Raw genomic sequence first — 12,834 nt, forward strand, 5'->3', positions numbered from 1 at the left:
AGGTTTTGTGGATGTGCACACGACTACTCCAACTCATCATGCATTAGGTGTACCAGTCCACTGGTCACACAGTAAATACATAGTGGTGCAAGACCATAGAAAAGGTCTTAGTTTATGGTACTAGATTTGGATATTGAATTCTGGACTGCCTGACTCTATAGCCACACACACACACACACACATATATATATATATATATATATATATATATGTCATTTCTGTTTCACTGGTCTTCACCCATGGGTGCATTGCCATGGTGCTGCTACGCAACCCTTTTCCAGGATGCAATGCACAGTTTCGCCTTGGGAGCCAATCATGTGTTATGGTTATCACAGTATCCACATGAACCTTGCAGAGATATTGCAAGAAGGAACGAATATCCAATAGTTCTACAGAGGATTACGCTCCTCAGTGAGTATTGATTAGAAAAGCTGGAAATCAAAGCAGTATTTGATCTGGTATTGTGGTTTTATGGGATTCTGGATGAGGCATTACACCGAACATAATCTATATTGAGCTGCCTCCCTTAATCACCAGAGTAACAAGTTTTGTAAATGATCAGAAAGAGGTAAAATTTTGCCAACAAAATAATGGCTCATGGCAATAATGGTATTTCTGCTCAGGTCCAACATGTTGCGTTTTAGGGTTTTGCTGCAATTTAACGACAGTGTGTTCCAATGAGTAAAGACACTAAAATAAACATTCAAAAAGAAAATAGGGAGAACATTTAAATTGCATAGTATAATTTCTGAAAAGTTTACAAAGCAGTGACACAAAGTTTTCACCTTACAATAACATGTGAACGTTACTTTAAACTGGGTATAAGAAGAGCAAAGCGTCATCTCTATGGGCAAGATGATGCACAAACACCCAAAGTAATCTTATAATGGACAAAGCAGATGCTCCAGTACTGGGCTGACAGAGGGGCCTGGTGTCATGGGGCCTGCATAATCTCCATCGCCTCCTACCGAACAGGCCTCTAGCAACTGCATGCCTGAGGCAGTCTGTGATACCATTTACTGTGAGCATGTCAAACTGCCTGTGGCAGAAGCATGTGGCTGAGAAGTGAGAGATTCTCCACTTGCAAGTTTAGATTAAAACCATCAGACAGCAAGCTTGCAGGGGAAACCAATAAAGCAGTAACAATCACTCGGTTGAGTATGCAGGGCAGGCCTCAGACCCACCAGTAGATTCCCTCGTGTGCAGAAAAGATTAAATCCACTAAAATGACTCCAATAAGGTCACTCAAAGCCACAAATGAAATCCACAGAGAGAAGCAACTTGGGAAACTGACAACATTCCTGATCCGCTATTGTTGACTATAAAATATTTCTTAAGCAGAACCTCAAGTCATCCTCCATCCACTAAATAATAATTCGCTGAGACAAAACCCTACCTACTACCAAGCAAGCTTCTCTCTCTATCCTATCGTTTAATTGTCCAATAAACAGGGGAATACCACAAAAAGTATTCAGCTATAACATAAATTACTTACATCATTTATCAATTATCAAAATTGTTATCATTTAAATGGTAATTTTGGTAATTTTAAACCTGGGCCCTATTTTCACATATTTTAGGTCTAAATGACTAATAGGCAAAAAAGTTTTGGAATTGGTCCAGTAGATTGCCTCAGCCGGCAGGCAAGAAACGGGCTACAATGGCTGCAACGTAATCCTTGGGGGCGTTTGCGGGCCCAGGTTTAAAAATACCAAAATTACCCTTTAATACCCTAATTAAGGTAGAGACACGTCTCATTCAACTTAAGGATATATCCAGAATTACATCTGTCCCGCCTTAATAAGGTGAATCATGCTTTATTTAATCTCGCCTAAACTACTGCAACTCTGAAAATGGGAGGAACCTTGGGTTTGTAAACTACTCTGACCACAGACGGATGGAGAGACAGTGGTGTGGACTTACACTCACACTGAAGTCCTGATCAATGGAAAGTGACCTGCGTCCCCTGAGAGCAGTTTCCAGCAAACAATGACGAGTGTGTTTAAAGATCAGATCTTGTGCTGTCCGTTTACAATAAACAAGGCCACTTCAGCTGCTGGTGAAGCCTGGCCTTTGCTTTGATTGACCCACAACCTGAACAAGGGTCAAATGCTTTCAGGCTGAATCAATGGTGGCTGATATGGCCTTATACAATTACCCATGGGTATTATTGCCCTGTGTGTGTGTGTGTGTGTGTGTGTGTATGTGTGGGGGGGGGGGTCGATCGACCTATCGTTGCAGCTCTTTAGTTTATACAGTAGCATACAGTAGAACTGCACTGGCATGCCAGTACTTCATGGTATATGCCACTTACAAAAATCTCAAATATGTTGAAGCACTTTCAGAAAGTTTGAGACAGATTTTTGTAGGTTGTATTTTCATGGTGGTGCTTTTTTTTTTAAACTTTTACTACTGTTTATTGCATTTGTAAATAATAATATTAATGGATATAATGCGTTACAAAATCATTGATTCTTCATTTAAAAAGACATAGATTCAGCCTTATTCTAAAATTGACAGTGCAAGTAGAGAACAAAATGCAAGAGCCAGTTTTGGCTTTATGTACTGACATAAGAACAGTTAGAACAGTTTAAAATGAGCCTCAGTCTTTGCTTCTTCTTTGTCAGTATGGAGTCTTTGCCATTAACTCCATCTAAGTGTGTGCATGTGTGCGTGTGTGTGAGAGAGTGAGTTTAAAGGTAGCTTGCTGGCTGTGTCTGACACTGCCTGAACCGTGCTTTTCTTAACCCAGCTTGAACTGTGTTTCCTTTACAAGGCCATGCAGTATCCTTGCTTGAACCGCTCACCCTAGAGACAAAGGCTGTGTTTGTATCTGTACTCAAAATCAGCTCTCCTCATTCGCCACAGAGGTTAGAAAAAAAAGAAAGACAAAAACAGGGCCAGGCAGTGAACTCAAGGTTATCAGAGCTTGGTGCCACATTGAGAGCCCCAGTCCTCTTGTTACCATTCTGGCCTCTCGTCTTCTCTCTGGACAGATTAAGGCTGAGCTGTAAGACGTGGAGCGAGCACACACAGCTTTACCATTTGTCTCTTTAACAACTACATGGAAGGCATGTTTAATCAGAGGCAAATTGTACGCAAACTGCTGTGTTCATGTAATGCTTGTGTCAGACAGGAAGACTGTCAATACTGTGCGAACTTGGTCAGGAAAGGGTAATCTTTCCACATTTCCCTTTAGTTCATGAGGTCAGTTGAAAACTCAAGTTAAAATGCCTATAATGTTTGTCTTGAATTGGCTTTACCATCAAAGTATATTGCAGCAGGGTTCACTTTAAATGACAAAACATCAAAGTGATTTGAATACACAATTCACAGTCGATCACCAATCTCTGTGTCCATCCAATCACCCAGCCTTTGTGCATGTGTGTGTCCCTTTGGTACAAGCTGTCAATGCTCCTAACAGTAACAGCAACAAGAGTCTGCTGCATCTCCAATATATTGCTTTCTCTTTTCTGTGCAACTCTCTCTTTCAAAGACACTTACACACACATACACACATACATAATCAATATAGCCAAGTTCCGTAGGAGGACAGGATACACCTCATCAATAATGGAAGTGTGTTTTGTGAAGAGTGTGAGGGTTGACTCTTTGCCTTTGTGTTTTACTTGTGTTTAACCGGCCACCCTGTGACTAATAACCTGCAGACACCCAGACTCAGCCATTACAAGGAAGCAGGACAAAACACACACACACACACACACAGACAGACATTGAGAAACACACAAATACATGCTGCAGATGAACAGTCAAAACACACAAGAACACCAACAAATGGAAACACACACACACAAACAGCATCTATCTACCAGCAGCTCATAAAATAACACAGGCGCCGACGGCCAATGTTCCCAGCTGGAACATTCCAATTGGACACAAAAGCCTCATGAGCTTGCATCCTCACACACACACACACACACACACACACACACACACACACACACACACATATGCAGGAACCTAAGGTACAAACACACAAGCAGAAAACCAGGAAAACACAAGTCAAACTGGCATCTCATAAACACTCAGATAAACAAGCATAAAGCAACATCATCACACGTATAAATTCACACTAAGCAAAAGACCAATATGGGATTTTGGACATCAATATCAGCACTGATTATTCAGAATTAGAATTTTCAAGAACCAATGCATTTATTGATATGTATATATTGATACCATCATCAATTTAAGTTTAAATAATTCAATCATGAGAAGAGAAGAATATTCAAAGGCAAAGATGAGCACACACAACAAGCAACAGAAGACAGTAAGTCAAAAACACACAGCCACCGCATATGATGGCCATCATTCTGTAGCACACACAGCCATCCCATCCAGCTTTTGCTCAAAGGAAAAGTGTTTATGAATATTATCTTTATAAAGCTGGAACTGTGGGCTGTAGATCTCTGGATATTTTACACCTTCCTTATCCACTGTGACAGCTACAAGACCACAGAAGAAGACATGCTATCGCCCGACAAGAGAAGACGGTATAGTAGCAGCGTAGGCCAAGGAGATGAGCAAGTGTGGGAAAAAAAAATGCAGCTTTTCTGGAGTGCCATGTCGACACTGGGGAAAAAAGGCTGGGGAAAAAGCCAGTGGTATATTCTAGTGTGGTGTCCACCACCTGCCAACGTGTACCTCTCCAGTGCTGGTTAGTGGGTACAAAAAATAATAGGGAGGTGCCTTAAAGGGGAGCTGTGGAGTTTGCAAAGCCAATATTTTAAGCATTTTAAAGCCACCATTGTTTACATCCATGTTTACTAGCTTCCAGTCTTCTTCTTCCCTGCCTTTGCTGGCACATTGCTGCATATCTTGGCGTTACCACTAGGGCTGTAACTAAATCAGAATTGCCAGAGTAGGCTAAATATTCCACTTTGCGGGGGAAATGTTTGTAGCCTGCCATTATGTTATCCTGCCTTTCTCTGTGTACAATAACACAGCTAAAAAAAGTGCAGTGATGTGACTGACAAAATGAGCTTCGTACTTCTGGACTGATGATTCGAATCATCGATGTTTGGAGGACAGCCCTGGTCTACACTCACTTTAACAATAAATATTCAGTTTATTTTTCCATTAAGCCATCTTTTGCTTATTTATTAAGTCATCATTTGATCATTTTAAAAACTTCTATGTGTGAAATGTTTCTGTGAAAAACATTTAATTTGACCGCAATGTCACGTCATATGTCTTGGCCAAAGCAAACAGAAGAGTTATTTAAAAGTCAGTAACACTGTTATTGTTCTGGGACAACTTGCAAAGGTGTGAAAAGTCTCCCACCGCAACATGTGCAGTCCAAGTTGTGTGATCTGTGTTATCATAGACGGCAGCTGCAGGGGTGGATGCAGAAAAACAGCCTCATAAACACAAATCACAGATGATGAGAGGCTGCATTGGACTGACCTCTCTGTGGGAAATATGGTCACTGCCAACGGCAAGGTTTCTCTCTCCACAAACAGGAATTTTGTGACTTATGACTGGACCCTGTCAAAGACCAAGTGTTTGTATTTCTACTGTCTATTTCTACTGTCTAACATTTTACTGGGTGACAGATTTATTCAGGTTTAAATATTAGAGTGTTAACCTGAGAATGGGATTATTTAAATTATTGGCATTAGTGTGGTTGACATTGTACTAACTATAATTAACACAATTTCATTGTGTGCTTACAACACTGCTTAATAGTTTAACAAAATGACTGCTCCAGAGATGTATACACTGGATAAGAACTAGTGAAATATTACCAATACTTCAAATACATTTTCTGTTCTGTTTTGTTTTTTATCTGTGTGTTCTCTGCTTGTGGTTTCAGTAATCTTGTGCTTCTGTTCGTAAACACTCTTCCCAAAGTGATATGCATCCTGCTGGAGGCATTATCACATAACCTTGTCCACAAGAGAGAAGACAGGGCGTGTGAGCAAGACGGAGTGTGTGTGCATTCATGCATGAATCCATGTGTGATTTACAACTGTGTGAGCAAACTGCCAATGGGCACAGCCAGCAGTGGGAGAGAGGGGTTTGTCTGGCTTACCAAAGATATTTGTGGAGTGTCCTTTCTTGGCGAGGGGCTTCAGCTCGTTGTGACCCCAGCCGTACTGTCTGTAGCTGTCCCATGCATGCTTCGTCATCTGAAAAAACAAAACAAAAAACAAAAAAAGGCAACAAAACAGCACATTAGAAGAGTCTCCGGTCTTGGCAAGGCAAAAGTGTGACATCACAGCCACAAATCCTGCAACTCTTATGATTGTACCTCCAAATAATGGCTTGGTACTGATGGCTGGAAAATGATGTTTAAATTTGCATCATTACTTTACATTGACATAATTAGAATTTCGGTATAATGTGATTTCACTTACAACAGCTGCTGTCCCTGGAATTATTCAAGCTGCCACTAAAACTAGTTAGGGCCCCAAACAAATTATAAAACCAAAAACAATTATATAATGTTGTTTCTCAATCATCAAGAAGAATTAAAGTAACAGTATGTGATCACAGATTCTTGCCAAATAACCCAAATAATACATTAAGGCATAATCAATAAGCCTTGCTGGTGAGTGATTTCCTCTCCTGTTAAAAAACCCTTTCTTTGGCTTTCTTTTAATCTTAAAATCGATCTGCACATCAGGGCAGAGCTATTAATTAATCAATTAATCAATCAACTGCTACATGTATTGTATTGTATTTACATGTTAATGTAATCCAATAACAGGTGAACTGAAGTGAAATAACAGGAGAAAAAACAGAAAACAAATTCACATACAAATTTCTAGAAAAAAAACAGAAAAACCCACACCACCACACACACACACCCCAATCACTGGCGGATTGGCAGGGCTGAAGGAAGGGCTTGACCCCAAAGACTTTAATCTGGAAGATGATGCCGTTGAATCAAAGTTCACCGTTTTGCTCCCAGCGTGACGCAGGGACAAGTTTGCCTTCTACTAGGGTTGGGCGATTGGATAAATGTATCAGTTGGTTTTTGGGGGAAGATTTTTGTCATTTTATTTTGAGAGCCACTGCTCAAGGACAGTCTCTCGTTCAGCAAGCTAACCCAGTAGCACAAAGAGGCCAGCAACAGCAGAGAGAGGCAGCGGGCAAAAACTGGTCTAGAGCCAGAGCATTTTCACATCTAACTCTAACTGAATCTAACTGAATTATGGATTTATTTCGTCCAAACCACAGTAGGTGATTGTTGGAACAGTAGAAAGACAATGATGGTTTTGGTGAGTTTTATTTAGTTTTTTGAGTTTGAATGAAGTGCGTTTTACGATATGCAATTAAGCTAGTCTTAGTTCGGTGAAAGAGAGAAACTTGAATTCAGAAGGTGTACAGTTGTGTTTTTCTGTTTAATAAGGAAAACAGGTGTAACAATATTTCCTTTCTTGACATTTTGTGAGTTCACTGGATAGAACAAAATAAGATTCTATTCTTCATATGACCTTTGAAAGGAGGCTGAAAGAGATCGGAAAGGGGGATGAGGATAAAAAGAGAGATTATGAGATGAGCCCTGACATGGAGGCTGATGCTGAGAAGAGGCGCTCCAGGGCAAACAGAGAAGATGACACAGCCAAGGAAGGAAAAAGTGCCAGCTTTTACTGAAGCACTGCTGCTCGTTTTCAATTTCAAACCTTTTTTCCTCGTCTACAGCCCTTACTCAAGTGGCATCGACAAACTCAGAAAAGTACATCTCCTGTCTATGTGGTTGTGTCAGTCACTGTCTGGTTCTATGGACATCTGTTGATCTTTCTCTATATTGTCTGTCTACCTGGCAGCTTTCCTATCTGTCCACCTGCCTGCCTAGCTGTCTCTACATGCCTGTCAGCTTATCACAGCATAAATACGATGACCTTGATGATGATGATAATGACTAAGTTGGCACTGATGCCCTGCATCCTACATCATGCAATTGTTCTTATTGTGTTTATGTTGTTTTATTAAAGCTCTCGATAGCTATTGATGTTTTATCATTATTTGGCTACTGTAGGCCCTCTTTTCATGCCTGACAGTCCTGAAAGGGGATCCCTCTATGAAGCTCCTGCTGAACTTTATCAGGTTTAGCGACCTAGGAGCGACATGTGCGCGTGTGTGGTAAGAGTATGGCATAACTACAAAGGGTGCACTCTTAGTGATTTACTTAATGGGGATTACTTACTTAGCATATTAAGAGAGAGGAGTGGAGAATCAGTGGAGAATCAGTGGCACGTCTGTTTTAGTTTATCTGAGTGTGTGCTACCTGCAGTTAGTGACACAACTCTGTCACAGGGGTCAAATTTAATTTATGAGGTGCTCGGGTAGCAAGAGATCCCTAAAAGCTCAGTATAAGAGAAAATCTGTGAGTGCTGCACCAGGCTAGTAGAAACTAAACAAGCTTTCAGCAACACACACAGGGCTAGTGTCTCGGAAGTAACTTGGTGACAACCTACCTACCGATCAGCCACCTTGTATTTCTCTCCTACCAAACTATGCCAGTTTCTCTACCTGCCAGCATGTCTGCCTGTCAAACTGCTTGCATCTTTTTGTCACCATGTAAGGATGAATATCCAGATCCTTCACCATCTTTCTCTCTCTCCTTGGAGAGGCAGCCAAGCTGATAAAGACAAGGGCCAGGAGCTTCATTGTGATCTTGGCCTCATGGCTTTCCATGACGCACTCCATGCACACACAGAGGATTATAAATCAAATGAATACACACCGTGACATGGACACTTAAGCACTGGCTGTCTCCCTGTGATCTGTGTTGATTGGATGCTTCATCAAATTTTGATTGGCCCATATGCCAAGGACAAGCGCAACAGTGCAGGGAGCTCGACAATGTTGACAAACTGCTTATTTAATGGACCTTGGAATACTAATTGGACATTAAGCTACAAAATTCTGTGATTGATACTGACAGCTACCTCTTGCCATCCCAGCATCTTGGGAGCCACAAGGTGGGGGTGGGGGGGATTGGTTTGCATTGGCCAAAGTGGCTGGTTCATTCCATAATTAGAACTCAACCAAATCAGAAATGACTCCAAAAGCGGTTACAGAGGCAGCACAGAAAAACTTAGGAGCCAAACCCAACATTTTTGTGATTAAACCTACATCAATCAATATTTCTAATATTAACACTGAATCAAATGGCTCTGTGTAATGTCAAAAGGTCGCTGGTAAATCATAGACAATTATCACACAACTGTTTTAGCTATTTGCCTGCTGTATGGTTAAATCTGAGCAGTGATGAAATTCTGTTAAATGATGCATCTTCTTGTTCAGCACTTTGAGATACAAGCTATAAATTAAAGTAATAATTTATGCTAAAAAGTGTTACCCTGAGACAAGCTTATGACAGAAGCAATGACAATGAGGGAATGGTTCGTGGATCACTTTCAAAGTGGATAAAACACCTCAAAATGTGACACCAACACAGTAAGATGAACTTTCTAATAACATTTATTTCAAAACACTAATTACTGTGGCTAGGATTTTCTTTTCAAGTGGCATATGTTACCATGACTGCCCAAATAAAAGTATCGCAAACCACAATGTTAAGTTAGCCCACACACAGCTACTAAGACCTAGACAGAACTATGGGGTGTGTATTCTTGGCAACAGATGATCTTGACTCAAGGCAATAAATGGCAAACTGGCACATTGTTATGATTGTTTTAAGGCATACTATCACATTCAATTACTTGTTAGAATGGGCTGCATTCGCAGTGTAGGAATAACTTAATATGCAGTGGTTTTGGTTATGAGTCCGTCAAATGCCCAAGCCTGGAGGTGTTGTGGGCCTGTTCCATCATTTGTCATACAACATGTTTAATTGAACATTTCAATGACAGACCCGCTCTCACTTCTATTACACTGAAATCATGTTTCTACATTGGTGCAGCCCCAAAAAGCACAACTCAAGATCATGTATTCTGTGGAAAATGACTCCCTTTGAGCAATTTCCAACCTGCTGAAGAACAGTTCTTTGGAAAATATTGCAGCTCCCACGAGACTGTGCAACCATCATTATCTCCAGCTCCATACAAGAAAAATACTCTCAAGCTATGCCTTTAAACTAAACCAAATACAAATCCCTTGCCCCTATCAAAACCAGTGCAGGAAGGGTATTTGCATTTAATAAACCATGCTCCACCCACATCATGTCAAAGGTTCCCATCCTGCATCCTTGCTTCTCCGTCACACTCAGCTGTTACTCCCAGTGAGTCCTGGTGGTGGTTAGTCCTCTTGTCAGTTAGAACCCACTGTGAATTACTACATCTGGGACTGTGGAGCATGACGACAAGCAGCTTGTGGTGTAGGATGAAGAGAGGCTGTTCAACCCTGACAACTCTCCAAAGTAACACAGACAGACAAACACAGTCTGTTCCTTTGCATGATTCATCATCTTTTCTGTGGCAGCTGCTTGGTAAGGCTGGAAGTCACTGTAATCCTTTCCACAAATATATACTTTATGAGGGTGCTGCGATTGATTGGCCACCGATGCCGCAATGCCGCCCAGGTATATTAACGGCCGGCGGCCCATTTTAGCATTTTGCAGAGAAACACAGAGAGAGAGTGAGACGATAAACGATGCGAACACGTCGTGACTTTATAAAACATACTGCTGATGAGCGAAACAGAAATAGGCAGGGCGGGGCAAGCCGGTGTATGTGCAGACCAGAGGTGTAGGTGTGTGCCTGTGTGTGGGAAAAGAGAACTGAAGGGAAAAGCAGAGTGAGCAGATTAAAGTTGTGAGTAAACACTAAAATATGGTGGAGAATTAATTAGTATTAAAATGGTGAAATAAGAAATAACCTACGAGTAATAGAAATATACATACAGACAATACATTTCTCTACTTTTCACATCCTTTCAATGACTTTATATTAATTAGGCACTACAGTAAAATACTTTTTTTTTTTTACTTCCAAATCCGATCTCAACAATTTGCTATAGCATGGGCTCCTATATATTGTTAATAAGTTTAGCATTAATTAATTGATTGATTAATTAATTAAGCATTTTTGCCATTACCAATGCTGAGATAAAGAGGTTTTATCCAAATACCACCCTGCGAGTAGTTTCTCCTTTGGGGTTTACTGTTTTTACTGCAACAGTCTAACTTGGTGCAGTCTTGCTGCAAGTCTTGTGGCACAACTCTGTGGAATAGCTATGGTTTATTGCAGGGGGTTAAAGTTATTGTCAATCTGTTAATGACTTATTTTCCTTTTTAGGCCACAACAATTTCCACCTCTGGTAAAATCTGTCACCCTGCAAAGTCTGCTGATTTGGTATCTGCAGATGCAATTATCTGTAACATGGAACTATGGATGAAGCACACCTTTCCTTCCCTTTGAAGCCAAAAATCATGGGGTATCGTTGCTGGTTTGCCATTCATAACAGTTACTATATTCCATACCTGATACCAATAACTTATTGTGTGATATATATTTTGCAGTTACTACAGAACACCTGCATGGTAACTGTGTGACAATCATTGGTCCTCTGTCTTATGCCTGTTTATTCAAACTGATCAGAAAGAAAGTAAAAAGCTCATACCATCAAGTGGGTCATCAGTACATTATCCTATGCTAGCCTTATTGGTTAATGTAGTCCTGCTAGCTAGAATTTGTTGGATTGACTCAAAAAGAGACACATCACCATTTTTATCTGTCATTCAAGGCCAGGCCATCTTTGGCGTCTGGAGGTGACCCCAGAGTCGTACACTGTATCATCATCAATCAGCAGTATCTCACTCGGTCCTGTCCCCAGTTCATAAACATATATACACACACTCACAATCACATGTGGTATCTGTGTCTGAGGACCATAGCACAACTTAATAAATCATGCCATGTCTTATTCTGTGCCTGAGAGGATTGGGAAGACTGTCGTTGTAGATGTCCATTATCTCCTTCTACGGTGATCTGCTTATTTCTATGTGGCCCAGTCTCTATATTGCCGCCGTAAATTTATTAATCATGCCACGTTATACGCTCAAACTCGCTTTGGAACAAACTGGCAGCCCAGGAGTGGCCCTGTGTTATTAAGGTCAGAGTCTGAGGGAGATTAAAAACCGCTCTTCCCCTCCCTTGCCCTACTGAATGACGAGCTTGAGCGTGAACAGTGAAGTCTACAATATGGTGCTGGGTTTGATGAGAAAGGCAGCAGTGTTTCTCATTTGATGATTTTATTTGGCCAGTTCACCCAAAATAACTGATTTTCATTGATTCAAAAATGTCAAAATGCAGTCCAAAGTGCAGACTGATTTAAAAGTCTGCCAAAATGGTGTAATAATGTGCAAGTGTGAGATAGATCATCTATTTACTGGTGCTGTGCAGAAATACCTCAATGCTTAATCCTGCCCCAGGGTCAACCACAACAAATAAAAACTCAACCTGTGATAAATACACTGACAGAGTTTGACAACATATTCTAAAATAAGACGGTGTAGTCCCTCATTCGTCCAGGAGTGTTCTATCGTAGAAACGGTTTCAGTCGTAGTCATCTGGCCACAGTTTTCAGAATCAAGGCGTTTGGCTCCCATCCGGAAGTCATTCTCAACTCAACTCAATTGAGAATGACTTCCGGATGGGAGCCGAAACGTCTTGATTCTGAAAACAGTGTCCAGATGACTACGACCTTTTCTACGATTCTAATATACACAAGAACCTGTAATTGAAATTGTGTATTAATGCAAATTAAATTAAATAGTGCTTTCTCGTATATATTTTATGCAAAGCACTCAGATCTTTAATATGACTTAAATACAAATCTGAGTTTTTCCAGAAGAGGCAGGTTGCCCTCTCTCTTGATGTCCAACAAGATTGCAATCTA

The 12,834-nt window shown here is 40.7% G+C and overlaps 1 protein-coding gene across 4 annotated transcripts in view; it reads right to left on the minus strand.

Annotated features, from left to right (window-relative positions):
- man1a2 (mannosidase, alpha, class 1A, member 2) overlaps positions 1-12,834 on the minus strand; it is a 123,766-nt gene that overhangs the window by 75,096 nt on the left and 35,836 nt on the right. For all 4 annotated transcript variants that reach the window (XM_044216115.1, XM_044216118.1, XM_044216117.1 and 1 more), the window contains exon 4: positions 6,056-6,152. In XM_044216115.1, the coding sequence (XP_044072050.1) occupies positions 6,056-6,152 (97 nt within the window). The remainder of the gene's footprint in view (positions 1-6,055; positions 6,153-12,834) is intronic.

The sequence above is a fragment of the Siniperca chuatsi genome, linkage group LG12 (genome assembly GCF_020085105.1).
Source record: "Siniperca chuatsi isolate FFG_IHB_CAS linkage group LG12, ASM2008510v1, whole genome shotgun sequence".
Taxonomy (NCBI): domain Eukaryota; kingdom Metazoa; phylum Chordata; class Actinopteri; order Centrarchiformes; family Sinipercidae; genus Siniperca; species Siniperca chuatsi.